Source organism: Phascolarctos cinereus, unplaced genomic scaffold, assembly GCF_003287225.1.
Source record: "Phascolarctos cinereus isolate Bilbo 61053 unplaced genomic scaffold, phaCin_HiC Scaffold_7;HRSCAF=346, whole genome shotgun sequence".
Lineage (NCBI taxonomy): Eukaryota > Metazoa > Chordata > Mammalia > Diprotodontia > Phascolarctidae > Phascolarctos > Phascolarctos cinereus.
Window position 1 is genome coordinate 35313752 of NW_027556180.1, and position 17324 is coordinate 35331075.

General features: G+C 36.9%; 1 protein-coding gene across 1 annotated transcript in view; it reads left to right on the forward strand.

Moving 5' to 3' along the window:
• Positions 1-17249, forward strand: part of NLGN1 (neuroligin 1) — a 780182-nt gene extending 762933 nt beyond the window's left edge. The window contains 4 exon segments of the mRNA XM_078147275.1: positions 3376-3588; positions 8261-9050; positions 10122-10803; positions 10805-17249. Of these exon segments, the coding sequence (XP_078003401.1) occupies positions 3376-3588; positions 8261-9050; positions 10122-10803; positions 10805-10978 (1859 nt within the window). The 3' untranslated portion in view covers positions 10979-17249.
• The last annotated feature ends 75 nt before the right edge of the window (positions 17250-17324 follow it).

The window sequence follows — 17324 nt, forward strand, 5'->3', positions numbered from 1 at the left end:
AGAATGCTGGAATAAAAGCTTAGAAACCTGGGGTCTGTTTCCTATTGGGGCACTAGATAGCTAAGTGGCCTTGGGTAAGAGCCTTCTGCCCTAGGTCTCAGAGGGGCACAGTGTCATCTAATTCTGAAATCAGAAAGCTTAAAAATCCAGGGAGGAGGAGAACTGAGAAAAGGACTTAGTTCTGCACACGGTTTAAACCAACATTTAATTCGCAAATTTGAATCGCAGTGATGAACGTTTTCCTAGCATATCTTGCCTCATAGATTTTCTCTCTGCTCTGAATCTTCTAGGTGAAATTAATGTCAATGCTCTGAGAACCTTTCTGTTTTTATTCTTGTAAAGGAATAAGTCAAGTGGCATTGTATGCCTATGATAATGTGGCAGCTAGGTGGCTCAGCAGATAGAGTGCTAAACTCAGAGTCAGGAAGGCCTGAGTTCATATCCACCTTCAGACACATAATAGCTGTGTGACTAGGGACAAATCGCTTGACCTGCCTCAATTTCCTCCTCTGTAAAATGGGTATAATCATAGTACCTACCTCCTAGGGTGGTTGTGAAGAGTTAGTAAGATTGCCTCTGTAAAGTTCATTGCAAACCTTAATGTGCTGTATAAATCATTTCATAATATTATATACACATATATTATTTTAGACACCAAAATTTTGAAGGATATTGATTATCTGTTCTCTGGAGAGCATCCAGAGGACAACCAAAGCAGTCAAAGTCCCTAGTCCATGCCATAAGAGAATAAGTTGATGGAACCAATGACTTTTAGCTGGATAAAGAAAAGCTATCGCTTGAGGGAAGGGGGTGGATATGATTGCAGCTGTCTTCAAATATTTGAGGAACTGCCACATAGAAGGAAAAAGGGATTCGCCTCAATCTGCTTCTCTGCAGAGGTGAAATTATGAGCATTAAGCAGAAGTGGTGAAAAAGCAAGTTTTCAATTCCAAATAATTAGTGCTGTCCCCAAATCCCAAAGTGGGAATGAATGTCTTAGGAGGTCGTAGGCTACCTCTGAAGTGAGATCTTCAAACAAGGGCTGGATCTGTTGTTGGAGATTTGGGGGAAGGGAGTCTCAGGCAGGCACAGATTGGATTGTGAATTTTTTTTTAATTGCAAGATTTTCCCCAGCTGAGAGTTTCTTTGACTCTCAAATTACATATGCCAACTTTTACCTCAGATATGTTCAACAGATAGGTAGGTGATCGATAAGATAGATAGATAGATAGATAGATAGATAGATAGATAGATAGATAGATAGATAGATAGATAAAGAGATAGATGATAAAGTGAGGGAGCATTTACTAAGTGTTTATTATATGCCAGGCACTGTGGTAAATGCTGGGGATAAAAAGATAAGTAAGCATAATACCTTACCCTCAAGAAACTTACATTCTAATAAGAGAACCATAAAACAACCCATAAAGGGTACCAAGAAAGTGGGATGGAAGGATACACTTCCAGCAAAATGGTTTGGAAAGGATGCATAGGGAATTACATAGAGTACTAGTTTGGGGCAAGATATGGAGAAAGCTCAGCTCTCAGAGCCTGGTGTTCTAAAAGAAGAGTCTGAAGTAGTGGAGGATATTATGATGCTGATATGCAAGATATAGACATGGAAAATTATAATGGAGTCCTGGTTCTGACCTCCATCATGTAAAAGCACAGCTATTAACCTTTGTATCCTTGGAGCAGAGTCTAAGTTTCCTGGGACAGAGGGGGCATGGAAAAGATAGGGATGATGTTTGGTGTGTCCTTAAGGACAACATCGGAAGATACATAGCAATGACTCTACTACTATATGAATAAATGCTCACTTATTATTAAGTGGATTAGAATGTTTATTCCCTACAATGGTAGTCCCACCTTGAGCCAAAGTGAGTGGTTAGCCAAAACCACTTGGGAATTTTGGTAATGAGCTAAATCTTTTAGAATCTCTAGCCATTAGAACAAATTCATTTTCTGTTCTGTATTATCTGGCTTGATGACTCCATCTGTAGGTGTTGACTTTATTTATGAAGTTTTTAGGATTTTCTGTGTTACTTCTCAGATCCAGCATGGCATTGTGGATTGAGAGTCCTGAAGTCAGGAATGCCTATATGCAAATTCAATCTGTGAAGCTCATTAGCTAAATGACCCTAGGCAAGGCACTCTGTTTCTCAGACAACCACATAAGATTTAGGTACTGGGATACAGACAGGTTGCAATCTATGTGGTAGGGGGTTGGCCACCACTGGAGATCTTCAAGCACAAGATGACTGACCACTTGTATGTGTAAGAACAAGAATTCCTTTCATGTATGGATTGCTCTAGATGGTAGCTGAAGGCCCTTCTAACTCACAAATGCTGTGATTCTGTGATGGTGTTATCACCTTAGGACTTTCTCATGCTGAAAGAGAAACAGATCTTTTGCAGGTTTGCATATCATATTCCCAAAAAAGTCAGATCTTTCTGCCTTGCTTCATCAATTATTTGAATTCATTAAAAGAACATTTTAGTCTAAATAAGCTAATTTATTTGGCCCAATTCACTATAGCCTTCAAAAGCATTAGCAAAAAAGAGATGATACTCCAAAACTCCAGTGGATCAGTCATCTTATCATTATGAGTATTGCTGCAATGATGTGCATCAGAACCTATTCATCCCTACCCATGGACTTTTGTCTATTTCCTCTGATAAATTCACTGCAAGGGGCCAGCCCAAAAGGATGGGAAGAGGCCTTCCTTGCTGCCTCCTGTCATCACAGGAATTCTAATCTATCCAGTATTAGTTATTCCTAATCTTACCACCTCAACCACTAATACAAGGATGATGCATTGTGGCACAGCGGATAGAGTTTCTTGGCCTGGAGTTAGATTAGAGCTGAGTTCAACTCCAGCCTTACATACTTACTAGTAGCATGACCCGAGGCAAATCACAACTCCAGTTTGCCTCAGTTTCCTCATCTGTAAAATAGAGATAATGATAGCACCTATCGCCTAGAGTTGTTCTGAGGCTCAAAAAATATTTGTAAAGTGCTTAGCACAGTGCCTGGCACATAGTAAGCACTATATAAATGTTAGCTGTTATAATTGTTATTTGGAATCAAAGGACTTACATTCAAATCCCAGCTCTGAGTGACTTTGAGTAAGTTTTTTTTTTTAGTTTCTGGGTCTCAGTTTACTCATATGGAAAAATTAAAGGATTGAACTATATAACTTGAAGTCCTTTCCAGCTCTTAAAAATTGTGACCCTTTGATTTTTGGGGGGGTTCATATATTTCCTTGACAACATCCTTTATACCAGCTGATAATCTGTCGCAGAAACAATAGAAAAATAAATATAAACATCATAGGATGCTCTAAGAATTTTTCTCCCTTTCATTTTTTTCAGGTTTCTTGAGTACTGGAGATCAAGCAGCAAAAGGGAATTATGGACTCCTTGATCTAATACAGGCTCTAAGATGGACTAGTGAAAACATTGGATTCTTTGGTGGTGACCCTTTGAGAATCACCGTTTTTGGATCTGGCGCTGGGGGGTCATGTGTCAACCTACTGACTTTATCCCATTATTCTGAAGGTAACCGTTGGAGCAATTCAACCAAAGGTATTATGCCGGTTGCAAATTTTGACAATTTTGGTGTCTGCATGCCACCACCATTGGTATTCTGTGATGCGATGTACCTACTTTTCTGTTCATACTGAGTGTAAAGCACTGCTCACTAACAGTCAGACCTGTGATGGGCACATTCTCCAGTTTTTCTATGCATGTTGAAATTTCAGGTGTCAAACACTTTTCTTCTGTCTCCTGCAGAGCTTGGAAAAGAGACTTTCATAGATGGATTCCAAATGACACAAATCTAGTCATCATTCTGCTTCCCCATCTTACCCCAGCAACGCATGCCTTTTAGGGAAATCAGAATAGACAGTTAGTTCCCTGTTTTGTTACTACATCCAGTAAACCTAGGCAAGATTTTGAGAAAGCAAGATGATCAATTTTAACAGATGCTTAAAGGCCTTCAGCACAGTGGATAGCCCCCTTGTGGTGAATTTATGGAAAGACATTTACCAAAATCACACAGATGGATAGGAATGGATGGGCTGCAATCTCCACCATAAAAGGGAATTCCCAAATCAATGAAATGACAGATCCATTGAAGCGTTTGAGAGCTTAGAATTAGCCCTCTTCTTTTAGCATAAAGGTCAAAATTAGGCTTTAAATAGTTTGTCTGAATTCATAGAGTTTTCAGTTATCATCCAAGAAGAGAATATTTGATTATTTTGCATGCATGATCCAAAATTGTCAAAGCATCCAGGTTATAAGGGGAACTTTTGATATTTTTTTCACACACTTTTTATCTTATACTTTTTCCCCCTATTTTCAACTCCAAGGATGTTACTCCCCTCACCACCCCCTGAGTATGGAGAAGACAGGGAACATGGAATATCCATGAAGCATTTTTCCTTCCATTAACAGGTCTCAGCACCCTCGTCTTCTTAAATAAAGGTGTATTCCCAATCCAATCACATTATTATTGAATATTTTTCCATTTTACCATTTCTGCAAATTCCACTCACATCTAGCTGGTCTCATTAGAAATAACAGAGAAGACTCAAAAGAATATTGTTGGTGAAATCTCTCTCCCTCCTTTCTTGATCATTCTCTGCTTCTCTCACACACACACATATACACAAATTCATATACAACCAAAAAACATTATAACTCTATATGTATATATGCATATATGTAATTATGTTCCTATATATAAAAATATGCATGTACATAAATACATATACAGAGAGAGAATAAGATAAAGAGAATATCTTAATGTAATGTCATTTAACTCTTCTTTCTGTATTACAAATTTATGAAACTAAGACCCAACAAGGTACTTAAAAGCTGGGTTTAATTTATGAAGCATTTTTATTGGTAAAGTTAAAGCTTACGTGAGACAAGACAGAGTATCTGGTTTTGTGTGGTACCACAAATTTCCTAGTGTTGAATTACAGGAAGGTATCTGGTCATCAACTAAATGTATGTATTCAGTGAATTGTCTATTGTTTGAGCCATGATCTGTTCATATGTTTTATGTAAAATCCTCATTGACTTTATTGAGATGTTAATTGGGAGTGGCAACACCTGTTAGAAATTCTGATTATTACTGTGATGTTTGTGTCTTTAACAATATAGCGTCTTTCTAAAGAATGAAGAGGTCCTCTTTAGAAAACTTGTTTTTCCAGGCCACCCTAAATCTGGTGCTTAACTTCATTTAAATGAAGGAATGATTTCTTGACTTTAGTATTATTTGACTTCAAAAATTATTTTCCAACTTGCCTGCTAACAATTAGAGAGGAAACTGAAGATAAGCTGAGAACTCAATCCATTAAAAACAAAACAGTTGAAATGAATGGAGTGAAAAACAGAACCAAACCCAGGCTCACTGTTAATAATACATTCCTACTCCCGTGCTGGGCTAATTGGCTGGAACCAAAATGATTTGAATACTCCAATGATTAGACATAATGTTGGTCAGTTGTTCCCTTTGTGACTTAGTAGGTGGTCTTTCACCCATGACCATTCTAGCGAAAAGCCTCTCCAAACTTAGTTATGCTGGTCCTTGGACATCCGTCCAAAAATGTACACATTTTTTTTTTCCCAGCTTGGTAGAGTCTTCCAGAGCTCAGGAACAACTGATATTGCCCTGGAGAATACAGAGATATTCCCATGGTATTATAAGGCATTAGAACCTCAGTAATGGAACTTAAAATTATTCTTAGAGTATTCCTTAGTAGCGTCCTAATACTCGGATAACAAGAATGAGATATAAGCAACTTACAGCTTTGTTAACAAGCAGTTTGCTATACCATATTTTCCACTCTACCGCTGATCAAATCATGTCTTCATCAAATGGAATGTATCCTTTTCATTATATAATTGAGAGGCTACAAAATAAGCATTGTCATTGGCCCCCAAAACAAGCTATTATGGTGTCCTATTGAAAATGGCATACTTAAAACTGTTTTCCTATTTTGTATAAAACTTTTCCACCCTAGGTTAAGAGATTATACATCTCCACATATTGAAATTATGTCAAACCAACTCCTACAATATAACAGATGACATGAAGTCACAAATTTTGGATGCTGCCACATCCAAGTTTTTATCCTACATAGTCTACTGAGTTTTTCATATTAAAAATGTTGTCTATCTTACCTAGAGGGGTTTTGAAATTACTCAACAGTATTACTCAAGAATATTTCAGCACATGAGAAATTAACACATTTAATTTTTTGAGAATTGTATTTTGTTTGCACAAATTAATTTGTACAAAATGACTTATTTTGGAGCTGATGCTGTAGAGTACTTGGCTTTTAATGTTACTCTTTTGGCATGGTATAGTGGAGATAACAAATTTAGGGCTGACTGGAATCAGAAGACCTGGTTCAAATTATGCCCCTCTCACTTCCTACCTCTATGATCTTGAACAGAATACTTAGTATCTCTAGCCTCACTTTCTGCATCTGTACAAATTGGGAGTAAGATTGAATGGATAAGGGACCTCTTGGGCTCCCTGCATATCTGAATCTATAAACTTTATGATTCAAAATCTAGATCAAGTTGGAAATGTGTTTAAGCACAGGCTTATCCCAGATAACATTAACCCATCCAATATTGCACAGTAATGTCCTTAAGACACCACAACTGTACCACACCAAAATGTTCCTGCTCCTTGTTCCCAACCAGAATAACAATAGATATCTCTGAGACGTTTAACTCTGCTCTTAAGCAACCAACTCGTCCCCAGTAACATCATTTTACCTAATACTTTGCCTTGCTCTGGAACTAATTAACTATGTTAATTCTATTTAATTCTAATCCAACAAAGTGTTTTCTAAGTGCCTAGTATGTGTCAGATAAGCGGTAACCAAGGTGGATACATAGACAAATTTTAAAAAGAAACAGTCCTTGCCCTCAAGGAACTTACCTTCTCCTTGACTTCAATTCAACAAATATTTATTAAACACCTATTGCGTGAAAGGCTAGGCACTGCCACCCACTGGCAGGCTATACCTCAAGATTTGAAAAAATCTGAATAAACTTAAATGGTTTCCTGTTAGACATTGTGAATTTTTTTCCTAAAAGAAATATAGGAATATATCATAGATTTTTGTATTCAATTTATTTGTTTTAAAAAATAAATTTTTGAAAGATTGGTTCTAATTTTGAATCTTTTAGTATTCTTGTGAAGAGTTCTCAGCTCATTTGCATATGTGAATAATTGAGATCAAGTATCCTCCCCAGAAAGCAGTACTTTGAACATTTAGTAAAATGTATTTTTTTTCCTTGAAAACATACGCTGTTAAATTATATTTTAAAGCAAGAACTTCATGAAAAAGATCTTAACTGGTAGATAAATCCACTTAGGGATTTCGAGTATTATATAACCTTTCACCAGTGGCTCATAATCCCTAAGAACAAGTTAGTGTAAAACAGTATATGGGGTATTTCTCATTCTTCATTCTAGAAAATGATATTTTATACCCAAGACACTAGAAAGTTGAATCACCTTCATGAAATCATTGGCCTTGATTGTAACATAGTCACAAGATTCTGGCAACACAAATTCTTCTGACTGATAGACATTTTGCTTAGAATGTCTAAGATATATAATTGAAAAGACTCTGCACCTCCAGGGTTATCACCAGGGAGAATCCCTCCTTGGGCCCTAAGGCTAATCAAAGGTGTAGGCCCCACCACCTTCCTATGAAGGTAAAAATATGTTTAGAAAGGAGCTTAGAAGTGGGGTAAGAAGCAATCATAGGTGAGGATACATCCCAAAAGGGCAACAGGCAGCCCCAGATTGTATGTTGTCAGGAAGCCAACACCAATGCCACCCAATTTTACCTTGGCTTTGTAAAAGAGATTGGAAAATGACTTGCTTAGGTCTACAAAGCACCACTCCTTTTGCTCGTCCTGTTCCCAACTTTTTTGATCACTGCACAGCTCTCATAACCCAACCTTCTCCGTTTTACCCATCTCAAAAAAAAAAAAATAGGGCTCTGGGACATCACCTGTTTTACTCTATGTCCTTTCTTTGTTCTAATAAGCTTTAATCCAACAACATGTCTACTGAGTGGACTCTGAAGACTGGGGAGAAATTTTATATGTGCTCTTGACTCTCACAAAAGACAGGATTCAATTTTATCAGCCGTTGTTTTATCATAACTATTCAAAATGTTTGAAGTTCATCTCAGTCCTCTTTGTTATTTTCTCACAGGACTCTTTCAACGGGCAATAGCTCAAAGTGGAACAGCCCTCTCCAGCTGGGCTGTTAGCTTCCAGCCTGCAAAATATGCCAGGATGTTGGCTACAAAAGTTGGCTGCAACATGTCTGATACTGGAGAGCTAGTTGAATGTCTACAGAAGAAGCCTTATAAAGAACTTATTGACCAAGATATCCAGCCAGCTCGATACCACATAGCCTTTGGACCAGTAATTGATGGTGATGTAATTCCAGATGACCCTCAGATATTGATGGAACAAGGGGAATTTCTCAACTATGATATAATGTTGGGTGTTAATCAAGGGGAAGGGTTAAAATTTGTTGAAAACATAGTAGATAGTGAAGACGGGATTTCAGCTAGTGATTTTGACTTTGCTGTCTCCAATTTTGTTGATAATTTATATGGATACCCTGAAGGCAAAGACGTTTTGAGGGAAACTATTAAATTTATGTATACAGACTGGGCAGACCGACATAATCCTGAGACTAGACGCAAGACGCTATTGGCTTTATTTACTGACCATCAGTGGGTGGCACCAGCAGTGGCTACAGCAGACCTTCATTCGAACTTTGGTTCACCTACATACTTCTATGCCTTCTACCATCATTGCCAAACAGATCAAGTCCCAGCTTGGGCTGATGCAGCTCATGGAGATGAGGTTCCTTATGTGTTGGGAATCCCCATGATTGGTCCGACAGAGTTATTCCCTTGTAATTTCTCAAAAAATGATGTGATGCTGAGTGCAGTAGTGATGACTTATTGGACAAATTTTGCTAAAACTGGGTAAGTACCATGTAAGAGAATGAGTTTAAATTTTAATTTAATGGTAGCATCCTCTTCTTAATATTTAAGAACAAATAATGATCTTCTCAGCAAAGGGAACAGAAAATCCATATGGTTCTGTATTGTGAATGTAAAGAGACAGGGTATAATTGGCATTTAAAATAGAAGGAAGCATTTTCCCCAGGGGGAAAAGAAAGAAAGAAAGAAAGAAAGAAAGAAAGAAAGAAAGAAAGAAAGAAAGAAAGAAAGAAAGAAAGAAAAGAAAAAGAAGAAAGAAGAAAGAAGGAGGAGGAAGAAGGAAGGAAGGAAGAAGGAAGGAAGGAAGGAAGGAAGGAAGGAAGGAAGGAAGGAAGGAAGAAAGAAAGAAAGAAAGAAAGAAAGAAAGAAAGAAAGAAAGAAAGAAAGAAAGAAAGAAAGAGAAACTTTGTGCCTTTTTCAAAATTAAGATTTGCCTTTCTTTTTTTTTTCATTTTCAGAACTATTTTAATAAATCATAATGGGTAAGGGAAATACTTTTTTCTTAGAAAATATAAACTACTGTAGATTTTGAAAGACTTTGAGGGAACGTGTAATCTACTAGACTAATTGCAATTTTGTAGTTCCTCTTTCAGAACCCAAGAAGAAATGATGATTGAATTACAAGTGAAAACTAGGTTAACTTTTTCTTATTCCCAGGCATACATGAGTCTAGTACAAAATGAGTTAAAGGATCTAGAAGAATTTAATGATTCTTATTTTAAGTAAAGTATTAACCCAAATTAACCTTTTGCCTGTCTTTGGAGTTCACTTCTCTCGATAGAATGTAAGCTCTTTGAGAACAAGGACCCTTTTGTTGTATCTCTAGCACCACCACAGTGCCTGACATATAATGGTAGGCATATGTACTTACTGATTAATCCCCAAATTGACTCACATCATTGTAAACCACGACTTTGTATATGAAGTCTTGCTTATGGTTACCTCTGAAGTGAGGTAACATAATTATTTTGAATATTAACATTGCCAATCCAGTTCTCAATTACTGTGACATATCCTCTCTCTGTCTCTCTTTCTTTTTTTAAATTCCCATAGTGATCCAAATCAACCAGTCCCTCAAGACACAAAATTTATCCACACAAAACCCAATCGTTTTGAAGAAGTAGCATGGACCAGATATTCACAGAAAGATCAACTCTATCTCCATATTGGATTAAAACCAAGAGTAAAAGAGCATTACAGGGCCAATAAGGTGAACCTCTGGCTGGAGTTGGTACCTCATCTGCACAATCTCAATGATATTTCTCAGTATACCTCTACTACAACTAAAGTGCCCTCAACTGATATTACCTTCAGGCCAACAAGGAAAAATTCTGTACCTGTCACGTCAGCCTTTCCTACAGCCAAGCAAGATGATCCGAAGCAGCAACCCAGTCCATTTTCTGTTGATCAACGCGACTACTCCACAGAGTTGAGTGTGACCATCGCAGTTGGGGCATCTTTGCTATTTCTGAACATCTTGGCCTTTGCCGCTCTCTACTACAAGAAGGATAAGAGGAGACATGATGTTCACAGGAGATGTAGCCCTCAACGTACAACAACCAATGACCTTACCCACGCACAAGAAGAGGAAATAATGTCCCTCCAAATGAAGCACACAGACTTGGATCATGAATGTGAGTCTATCCATCCACATGAGGTGGTTCTCCGGACCGCCTGTCCCCCAGACTACACGCTAGCTATGAGGAGGTCTCCTGATGACGTTCCCTTAATGACCCCCCAACACCATTACAATGATTCCCAACACTATACCAGGAATCCAGCCCTTACACACGTTCAATACATTTACTGGAGGACAGAACAATACTCTGCCCCATCCCCACCCCCCACCCCCACTCACATTCAACAACCAGGGTATAGCCAGACAAGATGAAACAAACTCTATTTTTTGACGGATTACAGTAAGCAATTACTGGGGATTGCTTGGCTTTCAACCTACAAAGACTTACTATTTAAATAAGGAGGAATATTATGTGAATATACATATCAAGAACTTTTGAGGTTTTGAAAAAAATGAATTGTATATAGTTACACAAATGAACTTTAAAAACTGATCTCGATTGCTTGAAGCAGTTGTTCCGAATGATACTTTTTCATTCACATTCAAGTATTAATTTTTTGAAGATTTAAGTTACGTAATGGAATTAGGCATGTGCAACACGAAACAGGAAAGAACTACGACTGAAATTTAAGAACAAAAAAAAAATCTATAAATATGCACAAGGGACACACTAATGGAATGTCAGATAATTTTCACCAGTTTTTATTTGGAACTGTTTTCTTGTGTAGTCCATATTTACTTATTTGGATAAGTACACAAAACACCAGTGCTGTTAACGGCCTTAGTAGAGCAAGGCTCATGCTGAAACCTGCTGGTCAAACAGCAAAGTGAAACCTGGCAGGGTCAACATTTTCACATAAGTGCTGTCAGTATAAATTGGTGGGGGATCAAGGAAACTGGGGGTTTTTAGCACGTCGTGCATGATCATTGATATGCTTCCTGGCTGTGCTGCTGATTAAGCTGCAATTAAAATTCTTCTCATCCCATTGGAATTTTTTCATAGAAGCTTCCTCCATCAATTGGCAGAATCCAAAGAAGATTTGTAAGGGGGCAGAAGTTATTGCAATAGAATAATTTAGAGTAGCTTCAGGAATAAAAGGTGTTAGTTAGGAAAGGTAGCTGATGAAACTATAGGGATAGGGGTGAACACTCACTGATATGAATCCCAGAGAGAAAACAAACAACTTTCTGTATTTTTAATGTTCTTTTATGTTTTCATCTGAATAATTTATAGAAATGTTGCCCAAATGGGACTTGTGTTGAAGGAATTATAGTTTGCCGTGCTTTGGTTAAAACTGTATTTCGTTCCTCTTGGTAAGGTGAAGTGTGTCCAAAGATTTCTTTACGATGGTATTTCACGATATAAGGATGCCCCAATATTGCCACTCTGATTACAGCTCCCGATTCTTAATTTACTCATGTTGCATGACAAAATGTTTACTAATACTATTTCGATAAAAAGTCACGTCCCTCCTTACATTTCGTATCCTTATCACCGAAGTTCATTCACCGGAATTTGCTGATGAGATCTCTAGCTAGCATCCAGTGTAGGTAGAGAGGTTAGAAAAGGAGAGTCACCCAAACTGGAGGGTTTTAGTCATTCCTGTATGTGTGATTTTCAGCAATTGTTCTAAGATCACAGGAAACTCTCCATTCCCCCATTGTTTACCAGTACCAGTATATCACAGACCTTTCCAAATGTTTGTATATGTAATCAGATGTACATTTATATTAAAAGAAAAAAAAATGAGATGGACTTAAGAGCACATCCCTGATGAATACTTTCTCTCTGACCTGTACTATATTTCTATTAGACTAAAGTTATGTGATTTTTTTTTACATTTTTTCAGATTACTAGCAATTTTGATAGTTTGTAAGATAATGCAAAGAACTTTCTCTGACAAACTAACTGCGGTAACAGAAACATTTCTTTTTCAGTTACTCTTTTTCAAGAATGAAAGCTTATTACACACACACACACACACACACACACACACACACACACAAAATTGTATACTACTCAATGGAAATTACTTTGTACTTCTTGTCCATGTTCCTGGTCACTGAGTGAAATAAAGATAATCTGGATAATGATTATTAGTCCAATGCTAAGAGACCTGAATCTTTGCTCATTAAAGAGCTAAAATGTTCCTTGCTGTTCTGTCATTTTTTACAACAAAAGTAACGATGACAGCCTAATGAGTCATCACTCTAGACTAGTCAGATTTTTTGAAGACCACCATATGACTTCTACAAGTCAATTCAATTCCACAAACATTTAGTGAGTGCTTCCTGTGTATAAGAAAGAACCTGGGTTGGGTGCTGGGTATGCAAAGGCTAAAACAAAATGGTCCTCACCCTCCAACAGCTTATAATGATCTGCAGGAGATGCAATATGTAAACCTATGAATGAATATCAAATATGTGCAAAATAATACAAACTCACTGGAAAGGGGAGAAAGTGTCAGTCACTGGGAGAAGGGTATCAGGAAAGGACTCATGGAAGAGGTGGCATACAAGCTGTGCTCTGAATAAAGCAAGGAATTCTAACAAAGCGTAGGAGAGGAAGGAATGCATATTAGATGATGGAAGATACCCTGGGAGACTAAGCACATTGAATGCAGTTCCTCATAAAAAGCTCAAGGTGATGAACTTATTACCCTCAAAAAGCATATACATATGGCACGGGTCTTCTATTGTTCAGATCTTTGTTATTGAAACAAGCTAACGCATTCCTAACTAGAAATATGATGAAATAAAGACTCCATTTTTGGTCATCTGGGAAGAGGCTGAATGGAAATAAATGACCTACGTTTTGTGGAATGGAAATGGCCTACTTCATAATAGGAGGGCGATTAAAGTTTCATATAATAATGGATCGAAAGTTGTGCTTCTAAGAGGATCTATGAGTGCTGAGAAAGGCATTAAAACTGACACTGAAAGATAAAGCCCACGATTTTGCACATTTCCTTTATTTTTTAATGCTTTCTCAACCCCCCCCCCCAAAAAAAGTATATGAATCATTAGGGTTTTGTGTGCACATGGTTCCCCAATTTTAAATGAAAATTTCCAGTAACAGTATCAAATGAAAAAACTGTCTGCAGAATCCAGAGTGGTTCCTATGCAATGACTGCCTGACGTGGTTTTGCATTTAGACCGTGAACTATCATTGTGAACAAATCAAGAGAGTCACTTGCCATCTGAAATACCGATTCATAGGAAGAATGCATTTCTCTGTGTTCATTAGACAAAAGAATAAAAATGAATGCAAACTTTGAAGACCATAACATGAGATCTGAGTCAATAAATATGATTTTTGTGGGGGGGGGGTTGTAACTTTGGCAGAACCAAAGCCACATTCTGTTATCTTTTAATGGTGGCCATATATCCATGCCTCACAATCTAGCTGCCTGTTAATCTCTATATATTTATGTACCATGTCTGATACCTGTTTTACTTTTCTTATTATGGGAAGAAATGGTTTAGAATAACAAAGCATGATCCTACAGTTTTCTTCTTTTGGATTTTTTATTTCTGTTGCCCTAGAGTATCATAATTATGCAAGATGAAAACACATAAATTCATCAGTTGTTTTTAAAAATCTACATGATGCAGGTACGGTGAATAACACTGCAGCTGCTTGGTTATACTGACAATCGTGAGTTTACTGCCAGTAAAATGGTGTCCCAATTGAACAGGACTTTAAAGATGTTTTTAAAGCTGAAAACACAAATAGGAGAAGTAAGGGATATTTTGAATACTTTTCTTTAATATTCAAATAAATTTGTGATATCAATGCTAAAGCTATTTCCTCCAGTGAAACAGATTGGAATAAATTATTATACTTCAATTCATTTAATAATAATTTTCATTTGAGATATATTTGTTTAGATTTGTTTTTACTAAATAAAAAAGAAAGAAAGAAAGAAAAAAGTGGATCATGAGTAGCTAAATAATGTACTGAATGTCTTATTGAATTTAACTGGATCTGAGTTTCTCCCCTGTTTCATGGTACCTAGACCTGGAAGGATCCTTCAAGGCCATGGAGACTAACCCTTTCATTATACAGATGAGAAAACAGGCCAGGAGAAGTTAAGTGACTTGACAAGGGCCACACAGTCACTAAGTGTCCGAGGCAGGATTTGAACACAGATCTTCCTGACCACAAGTATAGCTAGCTAGTCAATCAGAAAGCATTTATTAAGTACTTACTATGTGTTCAGCATTCTGTACAACCTAATACACAAACCTCTCTCTTCATTGCTCTCTGCTGCCTCTCGATGAGATTCAAGTTCAGATAAACAGGACTATTTGGAAATGGAATTCAAAATTTATGCTAAGTAAAATATTACTTTTGTTTCATTTTTCTTTATAATATCCATTTATTTTCCAAAACATACCAGAAGATTTTTAGGGGTTGCTTTGGAATGTTCAGGTGGGAATAAGAAAGAGTCATTTTTTAAAAATGTTTTCTTTAGCTTTTGCTGTTTATGCTAATTATTCAGAGTATGGTTTCAAGTAGCTCTGATCCTGAACCAATGGTAGGCATATGGTTTCAGCTGGTCCTTTGGATACAAAAGAGTTAAACTACCTAATGTATAACCTGTAGGGTCTGAACTAGCAATTCAGGGTTGGAAAGCTGAGTAAAACCATGGTTTTTTACTCATTCCTGGTTGTAAATGTCCAGGCTAGATGTAATGTTCTCTCTATGTATTTTAAGTGGCACATTTTGAAGTTAGCTGCAGAACAAGGAGCTAAGCCATCTATATGTCATACCTTTCCTATAGGTAAACGTGATGGGATAATTTGTTGTTTACACTCAAAAAAACCTTACTTCTCCAATGTTTCCTCTTTTAATGAGCTTATCATTTATATATATGCCAATATGAAGAATGGCATTCCGGACCAAATGAAAAGGATCTGAAGATGTTATCAGTGTATTTGGATCTTTAAATACAGTGCTATATACAAATTACTGGAATCGTTTGCCTTGGCAAAACAATTTTAGAGGCAAAATGGATAAGGGAATTCATAGAAAGCTGTCAACCATCATGGTGGCTCTTTGACATTTGTAATTTTGTTTTCTTATGTGCTATTAGTTCAAAGTATTGGCCTTCTCCTCCTTTTCCAGTAATTAGTTGTTATAGGCTATCGCTTTTTAATGTAAGCGAAAATTAGATAATTTGGTGATACTTGTGAGAACATGCTCCCAAATAAATTCAATTTATGGGCACTTCCCTGCTGAGATTTTGTTATCATTCATCTAATTATCTTGTCAAGCTCTCCCTTGAGACAAATGTTTAGGTTTTCTTTTCTTTTCTTTTCTTTTTTTTTATTTAGTAAGCTGAGAGACTTTATCCAACAACTTTCCTTGCACATGACCTAATAACATTGCATGCTTCACATGCTTATCTGAGGTCTCATCAGAAATTTCCAATTGATATAAAATTGACAATGGCCCCCTCGGGATCCCTTTTCCTAAGCATTCTGATGTGATTTCATCCTGGAACTTAGCTGGATTCATAAGCAGGCCAGAAATGAGCTTCAATTGACAAGGTATTTTTTGAAGGGCTGCATAGAAGATTGAATTGACTATCCATCCTCCTGCTGTGCATAAGTGCCTTTTTCCTGGGTTTTGTTTATACTACTGTAGAATTGATTTCGTATTTGCAAATGCTATGGAAATCCAATTTAGAAAGAATCTTAGAGGATAACAGTTTTGTAAAGAGCCAATAATGTGAGGTGAATTCTTTTTTTAGAAAGGTTTTCCCCCCATTTAATTCAGCTTGCTTTAATGGCAGATGAGCCCAGATCTATGCTCTGAAATAGACTAAATGGTATTTGGGTAGTTTTGCTCTGCTGTTGTTTTTTGCTTTTTTTCCCCTCGTATTTTAGTGGCAACTACAGGTTTCCTTCTCCCGCTTCCACCGAAAAGTAACACAGATAACTGATGTGTACGCAACCACGCTAGGAATGTAGAACCATTTTTTTATATACAAATTTTAACTAGTGGTCAACCATTATGAAGGTTTAATCTAAACCACAAGGGAAATGTTTAACTTGATGAGATGATTTTTGTCTTTCAGCAATTTGAAGAGTAAAATAAAATCATGGGCTTCCCAGCCTCATATGTTTCCCAGAAAATATTCCATGTTTCCATTCCAGGATACTGACAAAACCCTAGTCAAGCATTTGAGGCCAGTGGGGCCAACATGCTGGATTTTTCTGCATAGAAATGAATCATAGTCATTAAAACTTTAAAGGGATCCTTATAAGTACTGTAACACAACAAAAAAAAAATCAGCAGATGAAATTAATACCAAGGGAGCATTTACTAACTGCCATTGGCAAAGTTGAAATCTATGTTACACGTTGTGTTTAATGGGATTGTTAGTGTCCCTGATGCCTCATTTCCACCAACCAGGAAAAAAAAAAGCATATGTCATGACTTTTTTGTAAAAAATAAAATAAATAAAAATAAATAAAAATGTGGGAGAGTGTGCCTTCAGTTTGCTGTAAGTGATTCAGTTTGTGTTTGGACATCCATGGCTTTCATTTAAAAAAAAAAGATCATCATTAATAAACATTACCATGTTTTTCAACTTGTGTTGACTATTTTTAAACTTGGGCCTTGATAGCTTTGGCCAATTCTGATTTAGAATCACAAGATTTCAGGG